Below are 12232 nucleotides of genomic sequence, written 5' to 3'. Positions count from 1 at the left end.
GACAGAATGAAGTTTGTTCATGTATTCAAAATATTTTGAGAGAAATAAAAATCCCCAAGCTTTTCAGAAAAAAAACTTGCACCAAGTCGACACTGAAAGACGAGTTGGACCAAATTCCATTAGTTTGATGCATTTTTATTCATAGTTATCATTTTTATAATGACCTCTTTAAGTATCAAGTATCTTGTGTGCAGATTATTCCACAGAAGTCCCGTTAATTTTTAAAACAAAAAACATTTCGGTGAAGGGCATGTAAAGAAATCTGCCTCGGCTCGTGCTGCTGTTTTGGTTATCAATACATTTTGAACAGGGTTCTTTGGGTGAGGCAAATATTTCTTTTGACGGAGGAAGATTTTAAGTACAGTATATAGCAATGCTAACATGTAGCCACCTAGCATTGGGACACATTTATCGCACCTGCAATGACCAGCAGCAGGTTTGGAAATGACAGTCTCGTACCGTACAGTTTATTTGGTTCAAAAATGATTAGAAAGAGTCCATAATAAACACGCCGTCACACACATCTTGCTACACACCCGCTGCTATTTGTTTGTTTTTTGGTCATGAACCCAAAGCACATGGACAAGAACAAGGAGCTAAGTGCAAATACATATACAGTGTGAACATTTCTGTACATTTATATAGCACATATACACTTTTGTTTCTTTTTGAACACAAGACATGCATTCTCTCCTAGTTTTTGCTTTATGTACACGAACATAACAGACAAGGAGCAAGGACCATTGGTTTCGTACGCAACACATAGTCTTTGAGAGTATTTAAATAGTGCTCTATTTACACAAAGTCTCAAACAGAAGACACCCCAGGCGACGTTTTCATTTATATTATCTCCAAGTTAAGGATAGATTTTTCATCGCCATCATGTTTGAATTAGCAATATAAAGATAGTTGCTAACAGAGGCAGAGGGGACGCTAACAGAGGAAGAAAAGTAGCTAACAGTGACAGTGAGCAGTAAAAGTGCACAGATTTCTCAAACTTCCTTTAAAAAGTAGTCTGCTGAGCACTTTCCATTAGCAGCTACCTGCTAACATTGATGAGCTGGTGTCATGTTGTTCTGCGGTTTTAATCTTTAAGCGAGTGATTTTCTTAGCCTAAGATATTATCATTTGAACATGATTTAAGGATGGTGTGTTATGTTTTGATGACTGTGAATGACACAAAGTGGAATCAATATAGTCTTCGTGGAGTCATCAGGGTACATCCTAAACTGGTTATCAATCACAGTGCACACATAGACGAACAACCATTTAAACACACCTAGGGCAATTTGGAGCGTTCAATCTACCTAACAGGTACGTTTTGGGGAATGTGGGAGAAAACCAGCATACCCAGAGGAAAACCAAGCAGGCATGGGGAGAATGTGCAAACTCCACACAGGAAGGCAAGAGTCGGAATAGATGCAGAATATAATATAACAAAGTTCTGACATCTTGTGTTGACTGCCCTTGATGGCCAGGAGAGTTCAGTGAAACACTTTTGAACTTTGAAATCCTAATACGAAAAACAATTCTAAGAATAGAAAAAGCTACACGTATGCCTTACTGTTAGGCCAATGCCAGTTGTAGCCGCTTACTCATGGTAGCGTATGATTTAATCAGCTCAGCGTCTCTCCTTCCTCTGAAAATGTCAAACTCCAAACTGGTTTCGACAGCATGGAAATTTTAGTGATTGGAATCACAGCTAGCGTTTCCTGCCCTTTTAGCATCTGTCGACCCCCTAGCCAATGCCCTTTCCACCTCCTTTCACTTGTGATTGTTTATTTATTGCGATAGCGTTACCGAAGTGAGATTCCGTGTGATTCCCTCGCCACACCCGGCAGCCAAATCCTCTGAGCCGTCACAATAAACTCTGTAGTCTTAATAGACCTTTGCCCCGCCCACCTTCATTGTATCCAAATGGGGTTGCTGCGTTCGGGCCGGCGCGGGTCCACAGTGGCAGCGGAGGCGGCATTGCCGCCGGTGGCGGTAAGGTCGCTGAAGGTTGAGAAGAACTGCTCCATCTCCTTCTGCAGCATGTGATTGCGACGCTCAGCGTCATCCTTGGCACGCTCGGCGTTGCGCAATTTGATCTCGGCCATAGTGTACTTCTTACGTTCCTGGTCCAACTCTTCATGCAGGTTCACCATCTCCGACTCCAGGTCCAGGTTGCGCTGCTCCAGGCTGCAAAAGGGCGGAGATTAGTTTACTCTATCCACTGCTAGGGCTACCGGAGGTGCAGTATAAAAGCTTACAAAAAAAAAAAGATTACCCTGCAGAGATACTACACAATTTCTTGTGTGCTATACAGAAAATTCAATGGGGAGAAACATTTTTAAATTTGAGGAAGAGAGTTTGAAACACCAGAGCCATGAGAATTCATGTTGTGATTCAAACTGGCAGATGATATTTAGAATTGTATTTAGTGCTTAAACTGCAGTAGAACTACTAGTAAATCTCATTACTTTATAATGACAGATTTGATTTGCAAAGGGTTCTTGAGGTCTTAAGAAAACTTTTTAATCATCGCTCCGTGCTCTTTAAAGTAAGGATGTCCAAACATTTTCATTTAAGGGCCGCATACAGAGAAATGGAAAGATGCAGGTGCTTTAAAATTCTTTGACAAATTTCTTAAACATGCTAAAACCAATCAAGGAAAAATTTATATAGTTTTTTAGAGTTAATAAAAAAAACAAAACAAAAAAGCAGCTTTCTGTTAAAGGGAATCCGCATCCTACTTTACACTGGTTGGACCACAGTACAGCAACTGAATCCCATCTATAGATTCAGAGCAAGAAAAAGAACAAACTGTAGTCAGCTGACAACTTTTAAAATGGTTATTTAAGGTCATTAATGAGGTGTCTTCATAACATAAACCTTAGACCAACTATTTTTCCTTCTAAAACCGAATTGTGTTACTACAGTTGAACGTAATTGTCGTAATTATGCTTTTTTTTCAAGCATGTTTGTATATTTGGAAAGGCTCTACAATATTTAATCCATTGTATTATTATTAGTGGGACCTCTCATTTTTTTGCTTGTCTTGTGGGATGTTTGAAACAATTTTTTGTGTATACTGTAGGGCCACAAACACCTTACAGGCCCATTAATGTATATGTGGGCGCAATATAACCATTTTTAAAAAAAAGAATTCTGATGTTTTATTTTGGTAAATGCAGTAATGTAAAAAAAAAAAAGTATATATTTTTTAAATAGTCAATCTGACCTCTTTATTCTGGCCTCATAGTCAGACCTCTGCTTGATCATCTCCTGCTTGAGACTGGCCACCAGACTGTGTAGTGCGCTGTGCCCTCCTGCTCCGACGCCTGCACCGTTGTACTTGCTACCATGCTCGTTGCTGTTCCTTGCTGCGCCATCCCCTCCTGTTGCCTCCCTGCCACTGTCCCTGCCCCCGTCCCCGCCAGACTCCCCGCCACCGGCGTCCTGGTTGGTGCCGTCCATGTCCTGATAATGGCATCCGTAGAAGTCCTGCTCGGGGCAGGTTGTGGTAGAGGAGCGGCAGGAGGTGGAGTTGTCCGGCAGGGAGATCTCGCAAGAGGAGGTGGACCAGGTGGCGCTGTCCACACTCTGCTTGTCCTCGCAGCTGCTGCTCAGACACGCCACCTGGGTCACGTGGTTGTGCTGCTGCAGGTTCTGATGGTTCAAGTGCACGTTGTCATACGTGGACAGGCGGTTCTGGTTGCACGTTTGATCCCCATTGGTGTAGTCGCGCGGCGCTTTGTTTGCCTCCCGTAACGTAACGCACCCGTTTGGTAACCAAAGCCCGCCGCGGCCGTTCAGGACCGCTGATACCGCGTCAGTGCCCGAGACCCCCATGCGAAGAACACCGTTGGCATTCCCGCCTCCCGTAACACCGCTGGTACCCATTTTTGTGCCCTTCAGCATTCCATTACGGCGTCCCGGTAAGCTACCTCCGCTTGTCAAAATTTGACACTTGTCCAGATGTGATTCCGAGGAGGGCGGCGAGGAGCTAAATGATCCATTGGTGACAATCCCGCTTCCTTTATTGAATGCGGGGTTCTTTCTAACGGTGAGCGGCGGGCTGCGGGTGTTGTCAAAGCATCCCGGAATGTTTCGTGGACTGGCGGAGCGCGGGGATCCTTGGTCGTCCTCGTGCCGGCAAGGAGAGTCGACCGCCTCCCAGACGCACTGCCGTACCGCCTGTGCGTTGTTGTTCTCCACGTTCTGAGCCACCGCCGTCTGTGCTGCGGGTCGCCTCGGCAAGTCAGAAATGTTGTTGTTGTTGGCGAGCTCGAGCGGGCCGGCGGGGCTGTCCTCTTCCCGAGGGAAGAGTGTGTCGTGCCGGCCGATCAAAACCGCCATGAGCTGCTGAACCAGGACTGTTCCTGCCCACAGGATTAATACAAACAATCACCTGCTTGGAACTTTTTTTGGGTAATTCTGGATAGCTTGCAATACCAACCCTCCATGATGGCAACCGGATCTTTGACTTTTGGCCAGAGGATGTTTGGGCCGAACACTGTGGCCAAGTTCTGCACACTCATTTTATTCACTCCTGAATATGATTGCACTTCATCAAGAAATCTGCCAAGTAAAAGGAAACTTAAAGGCAATTTTATTCACAGTATATAACATTATAACATTCATTCTTGCCTACGTCTTCAATTTTTTTTCTTTTTAATAGTATTACAATACATATTCTCAAAATATTATGATTTTTTTTCATGACAACTAGTTAGTTAGATAGATAGATAGATAGATAGATAGATAGATAGATAGATAGATAGATAGATAGATAGATAGATAGATAGATAGATAGATAGATAGATAGATAGATAGATAGATAGATAGATAGATAGATAGATGTCGAGCCTATCATTTTAATAGCGGGTACCTGCAGATGTACTTGAGCAGATTGTAGTTGACAGGAGGAAGACCTTCCACAAGATTCCGCAGCTCCTTCATACCCTGTGGATAGCGTAATACACAACTTTCTCATCCTACCACATATGGCTGAAAAACCCCTGTAAAAGGTATCCGTCTCACCGTTTCATCCTCCACGCCAAGTAGCTTGGTGCAGGCCAGGAAGTCATCGTACTTGTGAAAGGGGACAACGGGCTCGGGGAGTTCTCGGAGATAGAGCTTGAGCAGCGACGCTACCGTGTGGACGTCTGTGTTACTGACAAGAGAAAATGAATAAAGAGGGAGCTGTTATTTACCAAGTAGTTCTGTTGACTTTTTCGTTTTCAGAATGGATGTTATATATGTCACCGAACATGTTCTATTTATGGATATCGCTGTAGGTGTTCAGATAAGGGGAGGTGTTGACTGGAGTTCACTTGACAAAATAATTCCCACCAGTCAAAGAGGGGCTTTTCTCCACAGTCAAAGGCCTCCTGCAGTTCTTTGACCAGGTTGGCCTGCCCGGGGAGTCTGAAGAGACCCTCCTCGCGAAGCCCCCGCTGCCGGATGAAGTCGGCGCACTGTTCCACCAGCATGGGCGCCATCTTGTTCCCGTAGCGACGCTCGTACCGCACGGTCTCCTCCAACTTCTGGCCAAAGATTCCTGCGACATATGTAATACATTTAATGAATCAATAATAAGTACAATTAGAAATAAAAAGAAAGGAAAATGTATCACATTGCTTGTGTTTTGGCATAACATACAACGCAATTCCAGTAGAAGAAAAGATGATTCACTTGTAGCTGATATATTCTAATAGTACAGCAGAAAGTTAGTTTTTTTTTTTTTTTTTTTTTTACCCAAATTGCAATTAAAATTCAAAACACCGGTGGTGTATCTTTTCATTGTTTTTGTTTTTTGACATGATGTAGGTTCGATTCTCGGCCATTGTCCCAAAACTTGGCCAAAAAGCTTCTTTCAGGAAGGGCAGCCCGTGACAATGGAAACTGTTCAGTGGCATTTCCATTCATCTCAATGGGTAAAGAAATTTTGAAAAAGTGTGGCATTAAGGAACTAATCAAACTTCTACCGACTATAAATTACCCAAACACACTTTTACACATTTTTAAAATGTATTATTAGATTAAAAAAATTAATATTAAAACATAAGGAAAATAAATCTAAACTTTTTAAATATGTAAATTGATTTATTTTCTGTAAGACACTTTAATAGACTTATAACCATTTACCTATGTCTGCATTTGAGACAGGTCCCAGGAGCTGGCTGCAACCTTTATTTTCATGGGGAATAGTTCTGTATTCTTTTGTCAGAAATTAACATTACTAGAAAAACTGAAAATTGTCAATCCTGTCATACTTGCTCAAATGCAGGGGAAGCAAGCGCTATTTTGTAGAGAATGCATAGCACCACATAAATGTGTCCTATAATCTTGTGTCCTATAATGTTTTTGTTATCATTTTTTAATTAAGTTTTTGTTTGCATTCATCGGAATTTCTGTTGCAGCTGTCTTGATGTGGTCCATAAATTCTGCCAACCAAAATGTGAATGATTTAATTTATATTCACAACATTTTGCTGGAAAATAAATAGGGTAGAAAAAAAAGTCAAAATTCTTTGAGACCAATGTGTCTTCCTGATTTAATTCATGAAAAAAAAATCAGCATTTAATATTTTATTATGGTAAGACAGCTGACACCTCACACAATGTCCTGTGGTACTCACCCTTTTTGAAGCTGACACACTTTATCAACTTGAATAGGAAACGCTTGTTGAGGAATTTACCGTAAGACAACAAACCGGATGTACTGGAATTTAAGTACCAGCATTCCATTATTTGACCTGCAAAACTCTTCTAAAACTTAGTCCATGAGAATTAAACAGTGTCAAATAAAAAAAAAAAAAATCCTTCCAGATTTGGAGAATTGTTTACGAGGAGTGCAGGTCCAGCCGACTGAATCGTGAGAATGTTTTGAGCAGAGAAGAAAAAGGAGGTCATCCCCGCAGACTTCCTAGTCATGAGTCTCGTAAGGTTTCCCCAAGTCATGTGACACCCTTGTGAGCGCGGCACAAAAGTATGATTTAGAAGTATTGACAATGTATATGCTTGACATTATATTTTAGTTCAACATCACCCATTGCTACGCCTATTTAAGGTCAGTTGCTAAGGAAAAAAGTAATAGATGAATGTTTGGAGGCATGCCAAATTTAGAAAACAAATGGAGTTTTTTTAATATCATCTTAAAATGTAATTGTAAAAATAAAGGTCTTCACAATCAGGGTATGCATAATTCAATTATTAGGAATAGTTAGCTTGCTTAGCTGAGTTCTTTTAAACAATTTCTCTCACAAATAAGTGATAAAATAACATGCAAAAAATGGATTAGGGCAGACACAAATATTTGACAATATTTCACATGATGAGGTGCAAGTAAGGCTACTTGCAACACTCAAAGGGGGGGGGGGGGGGGCATAACTCTGTTTAGAGCTAACCATTTTTACTCTCAATATTGTCAAATTATTTTTTTTAGGTCTGCTTCATATGTGTTTTGTATTATTTTTTTTATTTTACCAAAGGACAACCTTTACTTTTACAACAGATAGTTTCATGTATTTGAAGGCAAGATGACTTTTAAGAAGGTCTACCCTCCCAAAAAATGTTTTTGACCCAGCCAAATCAGTAGCACATTTAGAGGACACCTCGCCTAATTATTTGGCCATTGACATAAGAAGACACACCATTCCTCTTTATAGTTGAAACTTAATGTTGCAGCAAGCATTTAGGACTGGTCTAAAATGCAGTACAAGGTAAATGGTTACAACTGCGTCTGTCAAATTATGTTGAAGAAAAACATGACTGAAGTCACATATTTGTTGTTGTATATCAACCTTTTGATCACAATAATACAATGTATGAAAAAAAAACCTTTGGTCGGTGATTTTTTTCCAGAAGTGTTTAGGCGAGATTAAAAATAAATTAATTAGATCAATTAATTGCAGATCTGAATTAATTTCTATTTGTTTTTTTTCTCTTGACAGCACTGGTTCTAATATTACAGTTTATCAACTGTAATTTCATATACTTCACCATATTATTTAGAAAGGACGTACGTTATAAAGCAAAATCTTTTTAATTATTTTAACTTAATTTAATTTTAGGAGTGCTGAGAATCAATTAGCTGCTTGAGCTACATACGCCCATAAGCTTTCTCCAGTCTTCCAGCATTCTGATTCAAAAGATAAGGACTGCTTCTGAAAGTTAACTAACTGCCAAGGCCATTTGAACCCAGCTGTTAACCAAAACAGTAGGCCCTACCAAGGCAAATAAACAGTCTCTTAGATATAATGTAGAGCCTTACCACATGTTGTAAACAAATTCCCTGCGCAGCCTTGAAGATGATCTGGCATGATGGGATTTTTTAAATGTGGCCAGTCCACAAAGACTTGTTTTGTTCCACCCAGTCTGCCTCGTTCCTTTTGTTAGAGTTTTAAACCCCAATTTTACTTAACACTGCGTGGACGTAAAGGCCTTCTCCATCTGTAGTTGAGTAAAAAAGACCCACCCTGGACCACTATTACAGTACATTATACTGTACAGCTTAAAATTCATATTACAAGGCATTTCTGCGTTTTAATTTGAAGGCCAGTTTCAAAAACACCACTAAGCAAAGCTCAATGTTCAAAGTTAACATGCAAACGTTCCCAAAGGACAACCCGACCGCTAATTACCATGCAGCAAATCTGGAAGGATCCACATGGAGAGGCCACGGCAGCACATCCCAGAAAGTCTAAATTCAGACCGCAAGCTGGCCCACGATCCAACTCCATATGACGGCCAAACCCCGTTATCAGTTGTTCCCAAACGCACCGCAGGGCCCCTGAGATGCCTATCGGGCCTCAATCTGCTGCTGCAGCACAATGTCAAAGGCCGGATTGGCCCTGAACGTGTGTATATTGTGAGTGAGGACTAAAGGGAGGGGGTTGGCATCGGGAGGCCACGTTTCGAGTGGCATCTATGACAAATGGCTCGTCCTTTTCAAGAGCAGTCAACTGCGATAGACGTCAAAGAGAGGGGCCGACGCGGCCTCCAGAGTTCACGGTGGTCCACCTACGCATGCAGCACGTGTGCCCCCACAACAAGCACCCCATGAACACGCCAAAGTAAAAAACCTAACGTTAGTCACGCTTGCACGCATCCATCCAATGCGAGGACAGAGAAACCTGCGGCGCAGTGGATAAAGTCTACACACACCAGTTCAACTGCAAGGCTTTTATAATAAACACAGTAATAACTATTTTCACCATTAATGTGACCCATAACCTTTGCAACTCAATTTAAAACAATAAATCTTTTTGAGAGTGGAAGTAAAAAGAGAGAACTGTCAAATAAGTGGTTGTGTGCACACCCCGTCGTAAATGGGGAATGTTGTTTTGTTCAATGTTAAGATTCACACACATGTTCAATAGGAGTTGCACGCACCTGCCACCAAGTGCTACAGAGTCAATTTCAGATGCTCTACTTGGCTCTTTGTACATGTAACATACACTTATTTTCGGGAACCGTGGATGTATTTGCAGATTTTTTTCCCCCCCAATTTCCTTTCAACCTTTTCCTGTGTGTGTGTATATATATATATATATATATATATATATATATATATATATATATATATATATATATATATATATATATATATATATATATATATTATATATATATATATATATATATATATACAGTTTAATTATCAAGGAAATATTCAACTTAGTTTTTATTGGATTTATTAAAATATATGAATTTTTTTTTTTAATTAAAATAAATTAATCATCATTGTATGTCTGCATTAGACTCAGTATATAATACAGTAATTTATTGATTGTTTGGCGCAAGTGTTACCAACCTGGGCTGTTTGGCCACAAGAATAACTGGCAGAATAACTGGGTACCTGTATACTGACCTCCACCAAAAGGCGCCCATATGACTCTGCGGATGGTCTTCACCCAATCCTCCATGTCATTCTGGGTGCTGGCCATAAGGAGGTAGGTCTCATGGTTGGTTGTCATCCGCTCTCTGTCTCCCCCTGTAGTCAAAAACAATGGAACGTGAAAGAATGGAAGCGGCAACCTAACAGCTGACAAGAATGTAAAACAAAAATCTATGCACACTTTTGAAAAATCTCACTTAGCCACATTATTTTAAGCAAAATTCAAGATGCTCCCAAGTTTAATACATGAAATGGTGATATGCAAGTTAAAATAATAATAATAATAATATTAATAATAAAATAAAAATCATTGGTTCACTGTGTTACCAATAATATAACTTATAAAAATGTAATTAATGAGAATAATTCAATAACAACAATGTACAACGAGCAAAAATAATGTTGCTTTACAAAAATGATGGCGCAAAACTATGAATATTTTGTTTAAATTGGCACAAGCCTGGTCACATTTACAACAGGAAGATTTAAAATCTAAATAAATATAAATATCATAATCATGATAACTGACAGTACACAATTTGCATTACGAGCTCTACCTCCGTCATCAGATTCTACAATTTCTCAAACATTTATTTTGTAGTTAAACCAGAGCGTTTCATGTGTTCTTGAGTGAGTATCAAGTTTCTGCCACCACCACCCCCCCCCTTTTTTTTTTCATTGGCCTACAGAAGTGGTTGTCTACCACTGATAAAAATTGTCCAGTTTGTTTAATTTACTCAATTGAATTTATAATTCATCAGAAAATTTATCTTTATTCGCTACAAATTATGTTCATCTATCTGTACCCGTGACATAATGAAATCCTCATCCACTAGAGGACAAAAGTTATAGTACACTTAACTTGTGTGTTTAACTGCTGAAATCACACAACAGTGTATAGCTGTAATTTCCATTTTGTAAACTACAGTAGGTTTACTAAACATGACATGGTCATCAGAACAAAATGCGTTGTGTGCTTGCAATTTTTCCTTTTTAAAACAATACAACTCTTGGAAAGTGTGATTATTAGCTGCCGCAAATACCAGCTGCCCATTCCAGTTGTGCATGCTAAAATGAAGCTAAACCAGCTGCACTGAGTGGTCTTTAAGTACACCACTACCAAACAGGTGGGAGACAACAAAGGGTCCCACTATGCTCGGAACGGCTCACAAATACCTTTGTGGCTGTTACACTGATCCTTACAAGCCGGTGGCACTACATCTCCTGGACGGTACTAACTAGCTTTAATGTTATCAATGATGCAAATGTACTGCAGTTGTTTTTAGTTGGATGAAAAAATTGTTCAAATAGTTGCGTGAAAATATGCCTAACTGCACGTTTTAGCACATAACTTTGACAAAAACAATATATTCCCAACTGAAATCATTTTTTTTTTATGTCTTATAGTACTCATCAGTTTTTTTTAATACAAAAAAAGAACCTACAAAACGTTAATTTGTGAAAGAGCAGATGTTTTGTATTCTGTGGGGTAGTGACAAAGTGTACAGTATAAGAATGTAGTATTAATTCATTTTGGGTTGACTTTCTTACTGTTTAATATAAAAGGAATCAAAAACCTCTTGGCTAATGTTGACATTTAACACAAACTGAGTAAAACTGTGACACGTTCGATAACCACACACCCAGATTTGATAATGTCGAGAGTGTTCCCACAGCACTACGTCAACATTCGAACAAAAATGGCCGACAATTTATGGCAGTCGGCTGTTATCCAAAAAACATAGCAACTGATAAATGCTTATGCTGCCAGACAAAAACTAAAACATTTGGCTGAACTCAGTATGTGAATGCTTGCCAAGCAGACAAAACTATCACATAAGCAAAACAATCTCAGGGGAACGCCACTATTAATGCTGTGATTGTCTGAACCTACCTTCACAAATGTATTAGAACAGCTGCCAATACAAACAAGAAGCACACTCAGCATCATGAGACTATAATGCAAGATGTTACTTTTGAACAGAAATGTGTAATTTCAAAGTGATGTTACTTCAATATACGCACATTTGAGAAAAGAAATGAATAATCATTACGACCCGGTGTTTTTTGAAAAAAGATACAGTTTTCCAATCAATTGGTTGATTAAATAAAAAATATAAAGTGACTAAAATAATGTTTGTGTCCTTCTAATGCATTTCATATCAACAACAAATTTCATGATATAGGTTTGTGTTATGTTTGTTTTTATGTGTAACAAATAATGACTACCATATTTTCCGCACTATAAGGCGCACCTAAAAGCCTTAATTTTTTTTAAAAAGCTGATGATGCGCCTTATAATCAGGTGCGCCTTATCAATATTGAGATTGGAATTCGTAGATGGGGA

General features: G+C 39.4%; 1 protein-coding gene across 4 annotated transcripts in view; it reads right to left on the bottom strand.

The window, feature by feature from the left end:
• Positions 1-119: 119 nt before the first annotated feature.
• The window catches only part of arhgap24 (Rho GTPase activating protein 24), a 39418-nt gene continuing 27305 nt past the window's right edge, over positions 120-12232 (bottom strand). For 3 of the 4 annotated variants that reach the window (XM_088435790.1, XM_088435792.1, XM_088435791.1), the window contains 7 exons: positions 9859-9981; positions 5338-5545; positions 5026-5158; positions 4874-4947; positions 4442-4563; positions 3224-4364; positions 120-2181 (listed from right to left, as the gene is read on the bottom strand). In XM_088435790.1, the coding sequence (XP_088291916.1) occupies positions 1905-2181; positions 3224-4364; positions 4442-4563; positions 4874-4947; positions 5026-5158; positions 5338-5545; positions 9859-9981 (2078 nt within the window). In that variant the 3' untranslated portion in view covers positions 120-1904. Of the gene's footprint in view, positions 2182-3223; positions 4365-4441; positions 4564-4873; positions 4948-5025; positions 5159-5337; positions 5546-8629; positions 8718-9858; positions 9982-12232 lie in introns of those variants that run through there. The other variant, XM_088435793.1, reaches the window with a different exon arrangement.

Source organism: Hippichthys cyanospilos, chromosome 15 (assembly GCF_059441005.1).
Source record: "Hippichthys cyanospilos isolate Australia breed blue-spotted pipefish chromosome 15, RoL_Hcya_1.0, whole genome shotgun sequence".
NCBI lineage: Eukaryota > Metazoa > Chordata > Actinopteri > Syngnathiformes > Syngnathidae > Hippichthys > Hippichthys cyanospilos.
The sequence above is the reverse complement of the archived record's forward strand: the minus strand, read 5'-3'. Positions and strand labels throughout refer to the sequence as shown.